General features: G+C 43.1%; 1 protein-coding gene across 1 annotated transcript in view; it reads left to right on the top strand.

Moving 5' to 3' along the window:
* The window catches only part of OAZ2 (ornithine decarboxylase antizyme 2), a 114,669-nt gene extending 94,337 nt beyond the window's left edge, over window positions 1-20,332 (top strand). Inside the window, 2 exon segments of the mRNA XM_085646139.1 lie at window positions 2,911-2,996; window positions 19,787-20,332. Of these exon segments, the coding sequence (XP_085502265.1) occupies window positions 2,911-2,996; window positions 19,787-19,917 (217 nt within the window). The 3' untranslated portion in view covers window positions 19,918-20,332.
* Window positions 20,333-21,484: the final 1,152 nt, after the last annotated feature.

Genomic DNA, 21,484 nt, shown 5'->3' with positions numbered 1-21,484 from the left:
AAAATAATTTTTCCAAATGATCAACAATCAGACTATCCACTAGCGATTTTCCCCCTCCCTCAGACAATAAAACGCCACCTAACTGTGACCTTCAGCACATTCTTTGCTGAGAAAACCACACTAATCTCCAGCTATATCCAGAACGCTATGCAACTCCTATCACCTGTACCTCCAACATTACAGCCCTCATGATCAGGAAGGTTGCCTCACTCACTGTATCTTACCGGACTGCCTCAAAAGTGGGCATGTTACTCCTAGCCTAAAAAAACCCCAGCTCCGACCTGTCTCATCCCAATAATTATCACCTTATCTCCAACAACCCTACCTTAGCCAAACTCTTAGAAAATTGTGTACACTTGCAGCTTCGTTTTCAAATTGAGCATTTCCAACTCATCGACCAATGTCAATGTGGCTTCTGACCGGGTCATAGCACCGAAACTGCCTTGGTCTACATTGTCTGATGCCCATCGCTTACTCGACCAGAACGAATCTTGCTTACTTATCCTGCTGGACCTGTCAGCAGCATTCGACATTGTCAATCAGATACCCTTGAACTTACGAGAACACTGGAAGGTGTCTCTGGCACTGCACTACAATTGGTCTCCTCTTTCCTCCACAACAGATCTCAGGGAGATCCTCATCAACCATGCTCTCTCCGATCAGTCACCAGTATTGTTGGACGTACCTCCAGGCTCTACTCTCTTCCAGACACTGTGTAACCGCTAACTGATATCCTCAAATTCGTCCACATTTCCTACCACATATACGTGGATGACACCCAACTTGATCTGAAAATCTTCCCTCTTGAGGACATCCATATCCTCCAACACCCTGACGCAAACATAAGTGTCTGGCCTGTAACCACCTCAAACTCAATGCCCTCAAAACAGAATTCCTACTGATCTCACCAACCAACATTGCCCCAATATCTAAGACTGATATCATCTTACTGACTTGAATTATACCCCCAAAATCATTAATTCTGCTAAATCCCTGGGTATAACCTTGAACAACGACCTCTCCATGCAAAAACACATTAGTGCTGCCACCAGAGGAGCCAACCCTTAAGGAAACTTAAACCTTTCTTCCCCTTGGCAGACTGCACTAGAACTTGAATTGCTGTTTTTATATTGAAATTAGACTACGGTGGTGCTACACTTGTGAGCCTTCCGAAAATCATACTTGCACCCCTAAAGGCTACCCTAAATGCAGCTGCTAAGCTCATAACTGGTTCTAAAAAAATGTGATCACATCACTTCCGACATGCAATTTCTGAAATGGCTACCTTATTAAGTCAGGATCTACCTCAAAATTGCATGTATGACCCATAAAGCGATGCACCGGAATACTCCCTCCTACCTGACCTAGAAATTGACCTTATCGAATGGAAACAGACTATCTAGAAGCACAACCTCCTTAAAACTCAAACCACAAAATTCCAAGAAAAATAAAACCTGCTACCAATTCTTTCTCTGGAATCGCCTCACTTTGGAACTCGTGCCATTCGAGATTAGATTCAACCAATCGACCTCCATCTTCAGAAAAGTAAACTCTACTTTCCAACAAATTCCTCTCATAATGAGGCTCTTACCTCCCTATCCTCATGCCTGACTATTCCCTGCTACTCTTATCAATTATACTTGTAAATATTGTTTTGTTCTTTTTGATCTATATGATCCATACCATGTCTGTACATTATCACCTTTTGTATCCTATCGTCCCTTTGTTCCTACTTGTAAAAGGCACGGTCACCCGTAAGGGTCTTGTCGCACTATATAAAATTCTAAATAAATAAATCTGTACATCTATAGATATGTCCATAATCACACTTGTGCATATGTCTCCAGCTGTATGTGTTATATCTCTCGTTAAGTAGACCCTACCAGACAGCTATGGTGTCTGGTTGTGAAAGGCATCTTGTGGGCTTAGTAAGCACATACAGAGGCTTTGAGCCTTCCCATTGGTTAGTTTTCCTGTCCCTCTCATTTGTCTGCTTCTCATCCAGGTCTCCTCTTGTCAGTTTTGATTGTCCCTCCTATGGAGCATAGCCTCTTTACCATATATTTTGATTGACTGGCTTCTATGCTTCCACTCCTTGCTTTTCAGCCACTACTTTTTCTTTTGGGTTAAGCACTCCGTGAGAGTGCATGCGTTTTCCAGCTGTCTCCCTCATGTAATCCTCTCCACCTGCTCTCCGTGTCGCCCATGTGCTTCTCCCAAGCCCCCTCCATGTTGTGCTCACCCTTGTATATTTCTCTATTTGTTTTTGCTTTCTCGCCCATGCTTTGCCCCACCTGCACCATGATGCTCTCTTGCCTGTTGCTTCTTTTCACCACCCTTTGTGTTCCTTCTCCCACCCACTTGCCCTCATTCATTCACTCTCTCGCCTATTACTTCTTATCCCCACCACCCAGTGTTGCTTCTGTCCAAATGTTTGCCCTACTTAGTCATTATTTGTTTTTTTTATTTACCAACTGCTCGCGTCATTTTGTATGTTTACTCCTGCATGGTGCATGCACCTTCAAAATTATGTGACTGTTGTGTCCTTGCACCTTCTTTATTTTTAGGGAGGAGGGGTGTTTTTTTTGCATCATCAGAGTTGCTTTACAGCATGGTAAAAAACGTTGCCAAAGACAATAGGTCACAATAGTGCCGACATGTTTGTTTTCATTGGTGCCAGCACGTCTGTTGGCCTGTCTGCAAAGATGCATGTATTTGTGTTAGTCTTTGTGCTTGTGTACCCTTGGGTATTACTTTGTTTCTGCGTGAGTGCATTCATCTGTAGTGTGAGATTATTTGCCTATATTGTCACACTATGCATGCAATATATAGTAATTGTCAAAGCTTTTTCTTAGTGCAGGTACCCTGTAAATCAGACCTTTAACGATTCTGGGGTTTTATTTTTGTTAGGTTGCTGGCACTGCTCGAGTTTGCAGAGGAAAAGATGAAAGTGAGCTATGTCTTTATATGTTTTAGGAAAAGCCGAGAAGACAGAGGTGAGACAAAACTTTCTTGCACTTTGTATACTGTCAATTGAAATGTTTTGAAGTAAATACGTTTCTTGTAGTATATGTAGCCAACACTTCTATGATGCCAATATAGAATGCACTGCCGTTTGCCAAACTAAAAAAGAGAATGCATAATAAGGACTTTCTGACCAACCGAGAGGGAAAGCATTAAGTGTGGGTACTTGCCAATCTCTGCAGTAATCAAGGAAAATACGTTTCCTTGGGAGGGAAGTACAGAACTTGCGGGTCATCCCTCCCCCTCCTCCCCCCCCCCCCCCCCCTTTTTGTTTTTAATGAATCTCCAAGAATTTTAGGTATACATGGTGGCATTTCTGTTACACCTGTGGCATTACAAACAATACCTTTATAGAGAAAGCTCTGCTTGAATAAAATCTGAATTTTAAACTGGTACCAGAAAAATCCTTAAAAGAAAACTGGTCCAACGACTCCAGTTGCAACCAAAGTATTTTCCTCCATAATGTCTTAAACCTACGCAAACTCTATGTAAATCTGACCCTGAACACTAAACATTATCCTTACCAGAACTCTGACCTCGTACTGAAGCCCTTACTCAAATGACTTTTTACCCAAACATAAATCTAAACATTTTAAATGTTTTTTTTTATTATTTTAAACAGGTAGGATGTACAACATCAATCATAGAAAACCGCACCCTTTATAGTCATTACATACCATATTAAACACCAGAAATTCGATCACATTACTTAACAGAACCACACCTCCAACCTTCTGCATGACAAATACCACACTTCCGACCCTAGTCCTATCCTTCTGAGCTCCTGGTCCCATTCAGTGTGAGATCTGATGATATCATGCCTTTTTGCGTGAGTTCATCAATGGTAATTAGGAAATTAAACCATTATTTTTGAGTCTTGGTAGTGCTCCTTAAGGTACCGCTCCATGCAGTACATATCTGCAGTCCTCGTACTCTTAGACCTATCAACAGCATTTGACACCGTGAATCACCCGGTGTTAGTGCAGTGGCTGACGGATGTAGGGGTTGAGGACACTGCCTTGGCCCTCTCCTCCTCTTTCCTGGAGGCTAGGGAGCAGTCTGTATTGGGATGGTCGGCAATCGGACCGTTTCCATCTTCCATGTGAGGTCCCACAGGGATTGGCCCTATCCCCGACAATGTTCAACATCTGTCACTCCGTTGGCCAGGCTTATCAGGAGGCATGGATTTGCCCTGGTCTCGTATGCTGATGACTCAGCTCGTGATCTCTCTATTCAATCAGCCTGAGGTCACAGCCGTCTATTTTCATGGATGTCTCACAGATCATGACCTGGATGAACCATAGCTTCCTGAAAATTAGCACAGATAAAACGGAGGTGATAGTTTGGCCAGGGCCGATCCCTGTGGAACGACTCCTGGTGTCCGGTTGAGGCTGGGGAATGCCCGTGGCCTGTCTCTAAGGTCAGGAACCTCGGAGTCATCATCGATGACCCGTTTAATTTTTCTGCCCAAGTTAACGGTCTCACTTCCTCCTGCTTCTTTTTACTAAAAACCTTGAACATTTTTTCCTTCTATTTCACAAGAACTGCAGAAGACGGTGGTGGTGGTGACTCTTCCTGTCCAAACTGGATTATTGCAATGCCCTTTTTTTGGGGCATTGATAAGACCCAGATGAGGAAACTGCAGTCTTTACAGAATGCTGCAGCACGATTACTTTTAAATATACCTAAGGGACCATCCTCTGCAGGAATTTAGTCACTGCACTGGCTTCCTATCCAGCAGCACGTGGAATTTAAGGCCTTATGCCTGGTGCACAAGGCACTTTACGGTGGTGGTGCCGAGGATATCCAAAAAATGTTCCTACCTTACACCCCATCTCGAGCTCTTACATCCGCAAATTTGGGCCTTCTTCATACTGCTAAAATTAGGCGGGCAAGATGGGGTGACAGGACTTTATCGAAATGTGCGGCAAAGTTATGGAACAAAATGCCAGTGGCTGAGATTTCAGTCTAATCGGCAGCTCTTTAGGAAGGATTTGAAAACATGGATGTTTACCTCCAGCTAGACCCCCTGGTAATACTGGCCGTACATCCTCTCACATACACTAGCACCAAGACGCCATGGCAATAGAGCGCTCTATAAACATATGTTCGAGGCATATGAGCTGCAGATTATACACTATGCATTGATCGCCATCTGGTGTTGGGCCTGGATGTTTGCACTTCTTTTTGTCTTGGAAAAGTCTTTGGAAGTCACAAGATAGGAGTTTCCTCCTTTGGATGATAGTGCGCATGGGCATCGGCTCCATCTTCAGATTGTTTTTTTTTTTCCCGCCATCGGGCTCGGATGTGTTTATAATGCTCCGGTTCGGTGCCGTTACCGATCCAACTTTCGACGTGCAATCCTCACCCTTTCTCCGGTATGGTTTTCGATCGCGATCCCTAGTCGTCACGCATCTCTTCAATTTCGAAGTACTCTATTCCGGTCGTCAACGAAGGCCTTCGGGCCTACTTAGGTCATTCGATCTGGCTCATGGAAAGGACTCCTTTTAAGAAGTGTCCTCAATGTGGGTCGAAGTCTTCCTAACCCCCCCCCCCCCCCACACACACACACACACAGATCTTCCTTTCACCGGAGCACGAGGCCAAAGACTGTCCAGCTTGTGCCTCTTTCCGCTCCAAGAAAACCTTTCGGGATAGTGTAGCTCGAACAATGGCTCGCTTGTCGGCATCCATTCCCGATTACATCTTCCAGGAGGGTGTCTATGTGCCAGAACAGGAACAGGTCGAAGAAGGCCTCGTCAGCGCCTCCGAAGCTAATGACTCTGACCTCAGACTTTACTCCTGGGCATCAGGTTGTAAGTAGTGACGTCGACCCTGACACATCCCGCCCCCCCCCCCCACACCACCACCACCACATCTTCATCTTCGGACCCAGGTGCATACCGAGACCATACATCTCACGCCCCACCTTCGGGCCCAGCAAAGAAGTCCACAACTAAGCCTTCAGGCCACTCTGGATCGAGTCAGCCTGCCGTTAGTGCCCAAACTCAAGCCCCGGCACCGAAAAAGAAACCTTCCTCCACCTTTGTTCCGACCACTGCCTCCACATCCACGTTCTTGGCACCCAAACCTACTGGCACCTACTCCCCGACTCTGAAAAAGTTGTCGGAACCGAGCAAAAAGATACTACCGAAGAGTTCACATTCTCAACCTTCGGAACCGAGAAAACCATCGGAACTGAAAACAACCGGTTCGAAAAACTCCTGCAGAGACTAGAAAATCTCACGCTTCAAAGCCTAAGGAGCACAAGTCCACTCCAGAATCGGTGCCACGCAAGCCTTCGGAACCGAAAAAATCGGTGCCGAAACACCAACCTCCAACAGAAGAGCTTTTTAAACCGGATCCCACCCAAAAAACTTTTCTAAAAGACCCAAAGACTGGTCGACTGACTCTCCGTTCTAAAAAGAGACCACTGTACACGCCTCCACAGGCTCCACCGCCTAAGACATTGTAACATCGCCTCTCAGAGTCCCTTCTCCACCTCCCCCACCACACCACTCTCCTCCACCATCTCCTCCACCAAGGGACCATGATGACATTTCTGACACGAGGGAGGTGCCAGACGATGAACCACTAGGGGATCCTAGTCCACCTTATACCCCAGACACCTGGGACGATTACAACACACCAGATGCCCCTAAGGTACCACAAGACATCTACCCCTCTCGACCTTCCCCCTCCAGAGGATACCATAGGTTTCACCCAGCTCATTCACAGAGTTGCACAATATCACGGGGTTGCCTTACATACCGACCCTGAGGAAGAGGATTCCTTAATGGACACTTTTGACACTTCGCAAAATTCCCCCTCTGTCCTCCCTATGTTAAAAGGGGTCATCAAACATGCACCTGAGGTGTTCAAAGATCCTGCTAGGGTTATAAACCCCAGAATAGAGAAATATAAAGTTGCCCCCGCAGACCCCACATACATTAAGGGCCAAATACCCTTGGACTCCTTAGTGGTCTCCAATGCCAGAAAAAGGGCTAACTCGCAAACATCAGGGGACGCTCCACCTCCGGACAAGGAGTCCAAACTCTTGGATGCCTCTGGTAAACATACGGCGTCACAAGCAGCTAATATATGGCGCATCGCCAACACTCAAGCTTTGGTAGCCAGATACAATAGGGCACACTAGCTAGAGTCCCTATTGCAACATCTCCCTGACAAATACAAAACCAAGGCCAACAACCTCCTACAGGAGGGTAAGCTCATAACAAACGCCTCCATTCGTTGCGCTCTAGATGTGGCAGACACCGCCCCGAGCAATCAACACAAGTATCCTTCTGCGTAGGCATGCATGGCTACGCATTTCAGGTTTTAAACCTGAGGTACAGACTTCAATTCTTAACCAGCCATTTGACCAGAACCATCTATTTGGGCCTGCTGTGGATTCATCTCTCAAAGATAAAGACACCGACATGGCTAAATCAATGGGAGCCTTACAATCGCAAGCTCCCAGACGAGTGGGAACTTCATCCGCAAGTTCTTCAACCATTTTTCCTCATGTGGGAGATCTCTTCGCCACACACACCAAATGCCCAAGCTTCGCTGCCAGATATCCACACCCATTTTACAAATTAAATGCGATCTGGATGAATTGGTCAGGCAGATTTGCGTACGCTTTTCCACCTCTCCCACTCATTCCACTGGTGGTGCGCAAACTATAGCAACACTCACTGCCTCTCATCTTAGTTGCTCCAAATGGGCCAGACCGCCGTGGTAGACCACATTACTGGAACTATCTGTAGTCCCACACCAAAAACTACCTCTCGTCACGCCTCTTAACCCAGAACCGTGGAGAGATCAGACACCCGGACCCAGCACAGCTCAACCTAGCGATCTGGCTCCTGAGGTCTTAGAGGTCGGTTACCTTAACCTTCCCCCTGACTGTATGAACATTATCATGGAAGCTAGACGCCCCACCACTAGAGCCTGCTATGCAGCCAAGTGGAAACTATTCGTCATATATTGTCACAATAACATCATCAATCCTCTAGATGTGCCTATTCAACACGTCATAGGTCATCTACTGCATCTCCAAAGGTGTAACTTAGCATACACATCTATTGGGTTACTCCTCGCTGCCATAGCAGCCTACTTACAAAATAGAGACAACGCTTGTCGCTATTCAGGGTACCTGCCATCAAAGCACTTATGGAAGGCCTCAAAAGAACAATTCCCCCCCAGGGTACCAGGGTATCACCCTCACCTGTGTGGAAATTAAACATATTTCTCACAAGACTAATGGGCCTTCCTTTTGAACCTCTGCACAAATGCGAGCTACAATTTCTAACCTGGATAGTCTCTTTCCTAGTGGCCATTGCTTCACTTAGTCAGTGAGCTACAGGCACTCACTATTCCAGAACCTTTTTTACAACTCCATCATTACAAAGTGGTTCTCAAAGCCCATCCAAGTCCTCCCTAAGGTTATTTCTCCCTTTCACCTCAACCAGTCTGTGGAGTTGCCAGTATTCTTCTCGCAACCACAAACAGTCGCAGAAAGAGCTCTTTACACTCTAGATGTAAAAAGAGCACTGCTTTATTACATTAAAAGAACAAAACCTTTTTGTGTCCTTGTCACTACCACATAAAGGCAACCCCATATCAAAATCTGGGATAGCAAGGTGGATTGTCAAATGCATACAGATTTGCTATCACAAAGCCAAATGTACATTATCAGTTCCCCCTAAAGCCCACTCTACCGGAAAGATGGGGGCTTCAATGGCATTTTTAGGAAACATTCCCTTAGATGACATCTGCAAAGCAGCTACATGGTCTACACCGCACACATTCACAAAGCACTATTGTGTAGATGTGCCAACAAAACCGCAAGCTTGTGTGGGCCTCGCTCTATCAAGGCATTATTTCAAACTACTGCAGCAGATACTGGTGGTCGCCGCTAGGGATGGGTACTGCTATACAATCTATGCATAGTGTGATCTGCAGCTCCTATGCCTCGAACGGAAAATGCTACTTACCAGTATGCATCTGTTCTTGGCATGTAGAGCTGCAGATCCACACATGCCCACCCACCTCCCTGGCTACCTTTATCTGTTCCAGTACGATCTTATTTAGATACAGCATACATGGACATCTTATCTGTTTCTCGCAAAACTCCATTTCCCTGCTGGGGCAAAACAATCTGAAGATGGAGCCGATGCCCATGTGCACCATCATCCAAAGGAGGAGTCCCCTATCTCGTGACTTCCAAAGACTTTTCCAAGACAAACCAGTGCAAACATCAGGGCCCAACACCAGATGGCGATCTATGCATAGTGTATGGATCTGCAGCTCTACATGCCAAGAACAGATGCATACTGGTAAGTAGCATTTTCCATCCTACCCTATCCTTCCCAGGATAGGATAGGACTCTTTGGTTATAATGATCACAGTTCACACCTGTGAGATTCTGCATTCTAAAGTGATGTGCTGAGTCTTCGACTATCACGTTGATCTGATATTCAGGGTGTCAGTCAGTAATTGTATCATATTAGCCCATTCAATTAATCAATTTTTTTTTTATCTAGCCTCACTTTATTCATGTATTGTATTTGCATTTATATAGCTCTTACTACCCCTGATGAGGCGTCAAATCTTTTACAGCGAGTAGCACGCTACTCCGGAACCCATAAAGGATTGGTGTTGAATTGGTATAGTGAAATATGAAAGTAATTTGAGTGGTGGATTGGTTAGTCAGTTATTTGGGTTGAGAAGGATAGTGGACGGATAAGAGGGAAAAAAGGTTTGCATTTATATAGCGCTTGCTACCTCTGAGGTGTTGAAGTGCTTTTTCGGTGAGTAGCACGCTACTCTGCGACCCATAGATTAGTGGTGAATGAGCATAGTGAAATATGAAATTTGAGAAGTGGACATATTAGTCTGTTATTTTGAATGAAAGGGTAGTGGAGTGATAGAAGAATTAAGTATTTAGATTTTTTTGTTTTGTTTTGGAGGTCGTAGCAGTAGGAGGAGGCTTGAGATGAGTAAAAAGGAATGTGGCGGGGGAAGAGTCAGAGGAGAGTTTACAATGGCTTGTTTTGGGGGATCGGTATAGTAAAGAGGTGTCCAATAATGCAAGGAAGGGTAGATTGGTGGAAAGTCTAGAGGGGTATTTTGGGGATCATAGTAGCAGTATGGGATTTGGGATGAATGAGTAGATATAGAGGATATATTAATAGAGGTATAGGGTAGTGCGTTGGAAAGAGTAGTACAAAGGTAGGTTTGAGATGAGTCAGAGGTCAGGTAGGAGGATAATTGAGGGATAGGGTGAGAATAGGGTAGTGCATAAGATATGCTGAATAAGAAGAAAGTAATAAATATATAGATCCATAAGTACATGGAAAGTATACAGATACATAAAGGAAGTATATGTAGATTAAAGATATTGATAGAGGTGTAGGGTGAGAAATAGGGTAGTGCATTGGAAGAGTAGTTGACAAAGGTTTGTGAGGAGTAGAGTTAACGTAGAGGATATATTGAGAGGTATAGGGGAGAAATGGGGTATTGCATTGTATGCTTTTTTTTTTTTAGGAGAAAAGTAATAAATATATAGATGCATGTAATGTGAATAAAGATGCTTAAAGTAGGTAAGTATATGTAGATTAAAGATGCATTAGATAAACTCTGGTTTTCAAGTAATGTACTTAAAACATTTTTTTTTATTTTTTTTGTAAACCTAATTAATCTACATGTTTATACAAAGCAATACACATCTATAGGTACAGATCTATAATACAAATAAATGCTTATATACAGTGAGATATGTAGTTTTCTGAAGATAAGATGGTTGTCTGTGGCTCTTATGTTTGGGTGGGGGGTATAGAGGTCCATAATTTGGCTGCTTGAGGAGAGAAGGATGTGCCGCCCATGGTTTTTTCTTTTAAGAAAAAAATCCTCTGCACACGTTTTGAAATTGTAAGTATGAAATAGCATCTATGTATCACAATACGGCATGTCTTGTATTAATCGGTTATTTTTTCAGTTTCATCTGTAAGCGAAGTATGTTCTGTATTTTACTCGGTTTGTTTCTTAGCCAACCCGTGTTTCGACGCTGTTACATGGGATTAGCCCACGACTTCAGGGCTATTGTCATTGTCTTGATCTCTTATTTTCAGTGATACAGAAACCCTTTTCAGGTTAGAAGTATGTGGAGTACTATTCCTGGAGATGTCTTCTCCTGTGGTTTATCTTTTTCCTTTTACTTTATTCTTTAGTATGGCACGTAAGTTTGCAGAATAACAACCTGCTGCCCAATCCGGCAGGATTGTTAGGGTTAGATTTCCCAGCTCCAGCATGTACGCCGCTCGAGTCCGCTTTGATACATAGATGCTATTCTATGCTTATAACTTCAAAACTTGTGCAGAGGATTTGTTTCTTTGTAGTAAAGTGGTCTGGTGACATCGCACTTGGGGATGTGGTGGTTTTTCGCTACCTGATGCACCGTGCCAGATTTTGCTATAACTACTTGATATATGCAATATAACCTGAGAGCGCCATTCACCTATTGCCTACCACCAGTGCTATTTATTTCATATTTTTTTCTTTTATCTTAGGATTTTGAGGTGAGGTGCTACTCTAGAGTAGAGGTTCCTTTGTTGGTTGTGTTTGGTGATTTTATTCCTGATGAAGAGCGGTCCCATTCCATGCAATGCTTTGTGGGTGATACAAAGAAGCTTGAATGTGGATCTTCTAACAAACCGTAACCAATGCAGGGCTTTCAAGGCAGAGGAGATGTGGTCTCATGGTTTGATATGCAAGAGTAGTCTGGCAGCCAAGTTCTGAATCCGTTGTCTTTTCAATGGTCATTAAAGGTGATCCGTGGTAGAGGCTATTGGCGCAATCGAGTTTGGACAGAACAACGGAGACGGTTGCTTGGACCTTGTGTGGAAATACCAAATGGGGAAAGATTTGTTGCAGAGTTTTTATAGTAACAAAGCTTGATCTTGCTAGTTTGGCAACTTGGAATGACCATGGACTCCAAGCTATCGATGAATGCCCGAGGTTTCTTACTTCCTTCGATATTTTAGGCGGTGATCCCAGTTCATCAGGCCAGGGGGCAAGCAGGTCATAAAGTTTCCAATCTCCACACGTGAGTATTTCCGTTTTGGAAGCGTTAAATTTGAGATGGCTCCAAGTCATCCATTGATCCACGGCTCTGAGACAACTGAAAATTGGCAAGTTTCCAATTTCTTTGGGGCGTTCAAGTTGAAGGAGTATTTGCATGTCATCTGCATAGTTGTAGCACGTGAGGTGAAGTTGATTGATCAGTACCGGTAATGACTTCATGTAGATGTTGAAAAGCATGGGTGAGTTCATAGAGCCTCGAGGGACCCCTGCTTTTGTTCAGTACAGTTTGGATGACATTAGTTCTGTTTTGAAGGGTGGTGTGAATCTTTTCTGTAATGGTCAACTCCACTATAGCCTTAAGTCAGCTACCAACAGTTCCCTAGTATTATGAATTTTGTACAAAAGCATCTTTTTGTCCTCTTAGGGAAGAGCCCCAATAAGAATTGTTTCATTGTGAATTGCATAGTCTTTTTAATAAATTTACTTATTTGCGTTACCTCTTTTCAAAAGTTTTTATTATTGCACAGTTCAATAAAATATGAATGAAACCTGGCTACATGGTTGGACATCTAAAGGTACAATAAGGATATATTTTGCTTAATTTGATGTGGGCCAGATGGGTTTTGTGCAAGCAATTCTATTGTACAAGCTTAAACCTGGCATTGGGCGTCACTGTTTTTACTCCTAAACTGGCCTTAGTCCATGTATTGTCGGTAAGCAGTTTAATGATGTAATCTTGTCTAGGGTCTATCTGTGTGAAGTTCACCATATAAATTTAGTTATCAATTTTTCAGGACAACCCCAGCAATTCTGTCATTTGGGTGTGCTCGAGTGCCTTAAATGTTGGCTGTGTTTTGCAAGCAATTTAGATGTGTATTGCTGGAATCGACAATCTCCAATCCCTCTTAGTTTCCATGATTGTCAAACACCTGTCTGCTGGATAGAGATCTGCCAGTATAGGACAACCCTTTTTTCTTCATTTATCTGTTGACATAGTTTGAGCAATCTGTGCAAAAGGGTATATGCCCATTACATGCATACCTGGTGTGAATGACGGTCACCTAATAACTTTATTTAACCATACAATCCCATAATTCCGAGTACATATCTGATTACATATGGTATTTGGACTGGGGCCCACCCTTACCTCCTCAGTAAATTTCCCAGTGTTATGTTTGAGTCTGTTGAAAGGAACAGTCTCTTTTTTCAGTTACCTTTCTAGTTGAAACAGCACATGGTATGTTGTAGGTCTGAAGCCATATAAAAAAGTTCCAGGTCTGGGACTTCAAGACCTACCCTATTCCATTCCCGCTTAAGGGTGGTAAGCTTAACTCAACTCCTCTTACCTACCCAGAGTAATTAGACCAGCAGATTATGTAGTTCAGACTCTTTGCAGGACTTCATACATTGCCCCTGCAGGACATAGATGCAGTGCGGCAAAAAGACAATATTGGCCAGGGACACCTTGCTAATTGCCAACAATTACAGTGTGTTACAACATTTAATAGAGGATTGAAAACCCCCTTTAACCTTCCCATGTTCAGTTTGAATCCCTCCGCCTCCTCATGGGTTATATGGATGCCAAGATATCACAAACTTGAGTCAACCATTGGTCCAACTGTTGGCAACAGAGGGTCCAGGATCCCCAGAATTCTTCCCAGTGGGAAAAAGTTTGATTTAGAGCTGTTAATGTGCAGTCCTGATATTTCCCTGTAATCAGTTACTGCATAGGGCAATTTGGGGGCAGAGTAGGTCGGTTGTCAAAGATAAACCAGGGTGTCATCCGCACACTGTCACTATGCCTTGTCATGCCCACCTGCATTAGAACATTCTGCAATCTGAATGCAAGATGCTCTAGCACAAGAGAGCGGAGACTAAGAGTACTCCTGCCTTATCAGCCTCCCCAGCTCAAAAGGCTCCGAGACCACTTGTCCCGAATGGACACTAGCCATGGGACTAGTGTATAGTAATTTGACCTACTTCACATAGTCACTTCCTAGCCCAACACATTGCAACACCTCCCACATATACTCGGTCTACTGGGTCAAATGCTTGTTCAGTATCTTGCACAGTTGTTTCCAACTAGTCCAACATGAGCTACCGGACCCCTTCAAAGTAGCTCACAGCCTTGAGGTCCTTTTTAAATAAGTACAATGTCATATTTTCATTTTAAAGTTAAGAGAAGGCTGTGTCTATTTTGACTTTATCAGGCTGCAGATAGCAGAACCTGATAATGAGCAGTGGGCAGGCTGGGGCATGGAGGTTAATAACTGAAGCCCTGAGGTATTTAACTGAACTTGATATTGGAGCAATGAACAAAATGGGAGAAAATTAAGCGGAAAAGATACATTAATGATTAAGTTAACTCTTCATTTTAATTTTCTCTTTTCAAAGTGTCACATTTACAAACAGCAGACCTCTTGCTCCCAGTAGACACTGTGCCATAAGTATAACTGAAAAATACAGCCTTTTTTTTTTTTTTTTAAATGAGAAATTTAAAGTGCAGGTAAATGTTCCATATTCACTTTTGTGCAGAAATGTTTCTGCATTTTAAATTTCTCCCATAAAAAAAAGTATATACTTTTTTTGTTATACATATAGCAGGGCCACATATGGTGAAAGGTATGTCCTGTGCTGCAATTACATACGACACAGGCTCTCAGTCACCAATACAAATATATATCCCAGTCTTACACACGCGTTGGTACATCTCCAAAGACCACGCTCTCACTGACACACATGGCAGCCCTGTTATAGGTCCTCTAGTCAGAGTATTTTGTTCAAACCATAGTATCTAGCCCTATGGACATTAGATATTCAGCATTAAGCGGTATCAAAGAAACTAGGCATGGGCATATCTGTGAGATACTGAAGGCTTAACTCACAGATTGTTACCAATGATTTTCTCTTATCAGCTGTAGCTCTCACTATAGAAAAGGTTGGCGACCTCTCATCTGCCATTTCCAGTGCATATTCATCCTTGTTTAGGTGCGCGGGCATGAAACGCGGGACAACCTCTGCAGATTGCACAATGTATTCCACTGTGGCATAAAATCGCATGTGTACCAGGTCCAGAATCACTTCAATAGCCTGGCTGCTAGTACCTTATTAAGGATTTTCACATCCCCATTTATCATTGACAGTGGACAGTATGCGCACACCTCTGCGGAGTCCTATTCGATTTCAGAATTGGTATCATCAGCGCCCATTTTGTGTATTCATTTTGTGTATTTTGTGGCCTTGAATGCTTAGTGAATACTCCCAATAATTTCTCGGCTAATAGCCCTGTATAACTCAGAAGACCAATAGTCACTCCCCAGAGCCGTGGCCCTGCAGATAGAATGTAGTGCAGCTATAATTTTTTACTTAGTGAGAGGAACTTGTAGCATTTCTCGCTGCTCAAGTTTTAAGTTGTAAGTTTTATCATCGTTCTTTCAAGTAATCTTGCATACCTTGCTGGCCTTCCAAAGTGGGTCAACCAAACACCACCTGCGGGTGTCTAACAAATGTCATCGATGCCCACCTGCAATCATACTTTCTTCCCCATCTTATTGATTACTTTATGTATTGGTATGTGAGGGGCCTCTTTTTTTAATTCACCATGCCAATAAATTACCGTATTTAGGGTGGTACATCTGCCTCAATTTTTCCTAGATGCTTTTCTTGAGACTCGAAGGATTTTCCAGCTACATTTTAAAGCCATATATTTTGTCATGCACTCCCCTTTGATGACCACCTTCAAGGCCTCCCACTCAATTGCTTTAATTTGGGTACTGTCTTGGTTAGTTTCAAAATATTTTTACTAGTATCTCTGTAAGCCACTGTGAGAACCATGTCTGTCAAAGCATCCACGTGCAGTGTCCACAGCTGGACTCTAGATACACCCCCTCTACCCTTATAAGTGACCAATACTGACAAATGATCTGTCGGGTCAGGGAGTTTATCCCTATAACTTTAAGACCATGATGGGATTCAACCAGGAGATAATTCAGCCGACTAGGAGTCCCCGTGGCTGGGTGAAACAGGAATACAATGTTTCTGTGTGGTGTGTAGCACGTCCTCCAACTAGGAGCCCAAACATTGCCATTATTTTCTTGATGCTGTTAGTCCGGCTTAGTGCCACATTTTTGAGGGGCTTGGGTGGGGGTCTTCCCGGAGCTCCCTTCAATGAAGAATTTCAGTAACCTGCTAAGACTGGGTCCGCTTGAATATAGTCCCCCCCTCCACAAGGATTTTACCAAAAAAAGGCACCTTCATCAATATATATCAGGAGCAAATACCTGCCTTCCGGGTCAATTTTTAAATCTTGATTTTTAAAAAACTTTCGTTGCCACCCATATCTCAAACCCTCTGGCTTAGCCGCAGTACAAGGTTGCATACAACTGTCCCCTCCATTTTTGTGGGGCTTCAAGAAACAAATAGGGAGATGAAATTGCAACCCCACTCGATGCCATTTCAAATATGGTATGGTTGTGCAGCCTTTGGATATTAGAGTGTAAAACCTTTAAAAGTTCTATCAATCTACAATAAGGCCTTTCAGGTTTTCTGGTGGGCTCCGAGATGAGATCACCAGGTGATGCATCAGGTTTTTCCCTGGACTCAAGAGGAAATCTTCCATGTAAGCCATTTATATTCTTCAAATCAAATAACGTAACAGTAGTAACAAACTGTAACTTGCCCCTCCCACCCAATGGCTGTGTGTACATGAGTTATACTAACTGCAACAAGTGGCTAGAATTGACTTGACTAACAGTCCCAGCCTAATGCCTTAAATCAATAAGAAGGTGACAAAGTTCTACCAACACTATTCGCTTGTGTGAACCGCAGAGGACCCCACTCGACCCCCTGATACCACAATCCAGAACAGGGCATGCACCAGTGATTGTGATATGAGGCACTCTGATAATCTGGCATTGCATCTGCATTAATATTTTATGTAGCTTTGGACAGATTTATAGAACAGCCCACTCCAGGATTCAGTGTAATGCCTACCCAATATTTCCTAATAACTCAATAGCATCCTAATAAATAAAATATCTCATGAACATGAAGATCCTGTTACCCTGCGATCTCACCATCCAACTTTGAACAAGCTACCAAGAGAAGGTTCCTAACACATTTCGACTTATGTTGTGCCCGCCTTCCTATTTTAAAGGGTAAACAATTGTTAACCATTGCAACCTTCATTGTAGTCCTCACTCAACAATTCTGGTGTCACACGTCGGTGTGAATCTTTCTGTTTTCTCATGCGTGCTGTGCACATCCAAAAAGGTCCCATCCTCCTGCACCTTAATACTTCCAGTGTAGTGAAAAGCATGTCAATTTCCTGTTGATGTTGAAAAGCTCATATGCTGATCTGTATTGCCTTCCAATGCTTGTCTGTTCCTATTGTTTTCTCCACTCATGATGCCTGTAGTCACCTCAATCCATTCCCATTCTGTATCTGGAGAGGAGAAGAAATGGGTTTTACCTTCATGGTGAATTCTTAATTTTGCAAGACCAAACATGCTGTGTTTCAGGTTCATACCCCTGAGCTTTTTCTTAACTAACAGGAAATTCTTGTGGAGTCCTTGCACTTTGCTAGTTTAGTCAGAGTTGATGAGAATGGGCCTATTTTCATATTGCAGAAAGCGCACTATGCACACATGTTGTAGTATAGCCTCGCTCTCATGGTGATTAAAGTGACTAGCAATCGGGGCTCGTGGGTGCTACCCCAGAGAAAGAGGCCCCACCAGCGACCTATGAGCCTGTTCACTTGTGATTAATTTTGCATAAGTGCTTTAGCTTTAGTGTTTCTCTTATTCATTCTTCCAAGAAAGGCTATACAAAGGGAACCTCTGCCTGTTCTAGAAACCCTTAGAAATCTCAGGTTATTGCGTTGAGTAGCCCTCCGCATCTTTTCTGCCCTCCATCTTGCCAGACTGTGTGGTCAGGGCAGCGGCCATACTTTTAGGCTGCTGGCTTGTCACTGAAGATTGGTCACTTGATCTTTAGTTGTAGCAACACAGTGTACAACCTTGCGTAGATCTACATGTAGCAAATCTACCTAATTGGACACAGTATCAGACTTCCCCCCCCCCCCCCCAGGGCCATTCTGGATTCCTGTATGGCTGCAGTTCTGTTATTTTGATTTGTATAACTCTATGCCCTGAATTCTCCAGCTATGGGGAATAGGAGGTGGTTGCACGCCCCATTTTGACATTGTATAGTTCCAATTGTATTGCTCTGGGCAGACATGCTCAATTTGTCTTTACCCATAATTTCAGTTCGGAGGGACCCCCATGGGGCGCCACACACTGGGCATACAAATACAGGACCACTAGACCCTACAGTTATTGGTGGTGCAGGTGTCAATATGAGCAATATTAAGCTGCCATCTTGAAAAACATTGTTACTGGTCTCACAGTCTATAGGGCTGTATCTGCACTTCAGTTGGTTTACTACCCCTCCCCATAAGACCCCTCGTCTCCTCCTCATCTATGTTGGTGTAGTTTAGTTGAGTATTGATGTTTCCTCAGTCTGCCAGTGTTGTAGTATTCAACTCCCTCTACATTGTTTAACATACAAGGGTGGTGATCTCCTCCATATTGTTCCAACGCACTGTCTGTGGACCTGCTATGTTCTTCAAACAAAGTGCAGCCAGAACGTCTTGTGCAGAGTATATATAAAAGAATGGGGCAGTTATTGCATTGAAATGCCAGGTTCTACTCACTGTACTGCATCACGATGGCCATGGGCCGCCACGTCTCATGCTGCACAGAGGCAGGCCCAGGTGGACACAACCACTTCGGCCCAATTGTGTCTACGGCTGGATACCCAGCACAGGATGGCATGATTAACACTTTTGCTCCACCTACATACAGGGCACAGCAGCCAGCTGCCTCATCCACCTTCAGCACCAGCAGGGAGGCCCATGCCCAACAGACCAAGTGCAATAAGCTGCAGCCTACAACCCCCCCCCACCCCCACCCACCCAGCGAACCTCTTCTCCTTCCTCACTGGTTTCAGTTCCAGGACTTAATCCAGACTTAATCTTCACAGCCTGGCCGATGCCCCCAATGTTCAAAGTGGAGGGGATGGGTGTCCGTCTGACCAAGAGGGAGCATTTATTGTACTTCTAGGAAACCAAGACAAACACCATGCATTAAGAAGTACTGTGTTTAGAAAACAAAGTAGCGAAGCTGCCCTGTAATGTGTTGTAAGTAATGTCTTGTTAGTATGTGCGGCTGTAGCAGCCCAATTTTTAAGTAGTACCAACCTCAGGAAGCCAAATCAGTGGGCTTACCATGTGTATGCGAATGGGTTTTCTTTTAACAAACACTTGGCAAGTTTTAGACTTTGCTCACTATGAAACAAATTGGGGTGCACACAGTAAAAAAGATTCAAGACTAAAAACCCGCGGCCTGATTACACTTTTTGTAAGTTTACAATTTTGTTGCTATTCACAAACCAGTTAATAGTGAGTTTATGACTATGGAGACTCCGCAGTCGGGGCGGAAAACTCTGCTCATAAAAAGATAGGCATATGTAAGTTTACCTTTGTTAATCAGGCCCATGTTGTCTGATATGACATGAAGCCAATTGTGTACCCTACAGTAAAGACAGTGTTCCTCAATCAGTCTAATTGTTTAATTTGCAGCGCTCATTAAAATATTTTCCTTTTTGTATCCATCAGTGCCTCTTCTAAAGACATTCAGCTTCTTGGGCTTTGAGGTTGTGCGGCCAGGACATCCATGCGTTCCATCCCGACCTGACGTCATGTTCATGGTTTATGCGCTGGATCAGACCTCCTCAGATGAAGACTAGTCTGCGATTGTGAAATGTTGCATTTTTTTTTTTTCCTGTGTGATACTTTGTGTGTTTCATGAAAAGCTTGAGTAGGGCAGATCAGCAGTGATTTTAGCTCCTTTTGTGGCAAAGGGAACACACAAGAACCTCTTGGACTGGCATTGTATTTTTTTTTCAATTGTTACTTTGGCTTTGTTTTTTCTTAAGTTTACTTTTTACTTGGAAATGTGTCTTACTTGGAGATCAGTACGTACGTATGCATACAAGTCTCAACATATATACGCAAACAGGTATTTGCTAAGTAGTTAATGATGTTTATGAACCAATGTAGATTTTTAAACTTCACTTGTGTGGTACACTTTGTAGCCTAATATCACCTCGTGCCTGAGGTAATGTAATAAAAGACCCGCTTGATGAGGGTGAAAATGTTCAATCTTGTCTGTCTTAGTTTAACCCATCCATTTGCTTTTCCCGGTTAACAGACTATTTTGATTGTTACACTGGTTCAGTACAACATGGGCTAAATTGTTTTGCAGTTCGTTTTCATTAAGGATGTATTTGTGAAAAGGTTTGGAATGACAGCACTAGTATCATAGGATCTGAATCGATTCAGTTCAATTTTTATTTAGGATTCGTAACTTCGATGCTGTCCATATAAAACCATTTATAACTGTAAAAGACCATCACAATTCCGACATGCAATATTTCATAAAACTACATTACAGTCCCAAATATTAAGAGAAGTGACATTATCCAAAGAGCTTCCTTAATATCTACATAGTAGTGCCAGGCTAATCAACAGTACTAAAACACTGGAAAAGGAAAACCAACCTGGGATATTTAACAAAATTTGAACACATTACCATTCATTAAAGGAGAAAAGGTTCAATCATGCGAAATGCTTCCTTAAAGTCAATATACATCCTTGGTAGACTAGTACCAGGCTATAATCAACAGTACTAAAACATTGGAAAAGGAAAGCAAAGAAAGTGACATCTTGCAAAGTACTGCCATGACTTCGATATACATCATAAGAACTGAAATATAAACCATCTACTGGTTGTTTCAGTAAAAATATAAACAAGCATTCAAACATTGAGCAAAACTCTCCTTCATAAGGGGATCATAGCCATATGCCAAGAGCAATCGAAAGTCCCAACGTACAGAATTCAATTCACAGTGGAATGATCACTACTGCAGAATTGAGAAGTTGAAAGAATTTTAAAATGTTGGCACATACCATTTCATTGGGAGGAAAAAATAAATATTGTCCTGCCTCTCCTATTGATTGCACATTATATTTTAAAAATACTGGTCTTAAAAAGTGATGTGTAAAGTGCAGAGAGGGACATGCAAAAATGACATGCTTTAGATCTTGTACATACAGATTGCAAACTCTGCTTCCTGGGGACAGCGTCCCAGGCACCTGTTAGTATCTGCAGTGGTAACAAATTTAATTATTTTTCTGTATCACCGCATTGCTCTTGTGGCACTAACATAGTAACATATCCTGGTTCAAACTCTCTCCAAAAGAAGATTCTTTTAAAAGACGTTTTAAGTATCTTGGCATCGGAAATCTATAGAC

This window comes from Triturus cristatus, chromosome 3_1 (assembly GCF_964204655.1).
Source record: "Triturus cristatus chromosome 3_1, aTriCri1.1, whole genome shotgun sequence".
Taxonomy (NCBI): Eukaryota; Metazoa; Chordata; class Amphibia; order Caudata; family Salamandridae; genus Triturus; species Triturus cristatus.
This window is presented reverse-complemented; position numbering and strand designations above follow the sequence as displayed.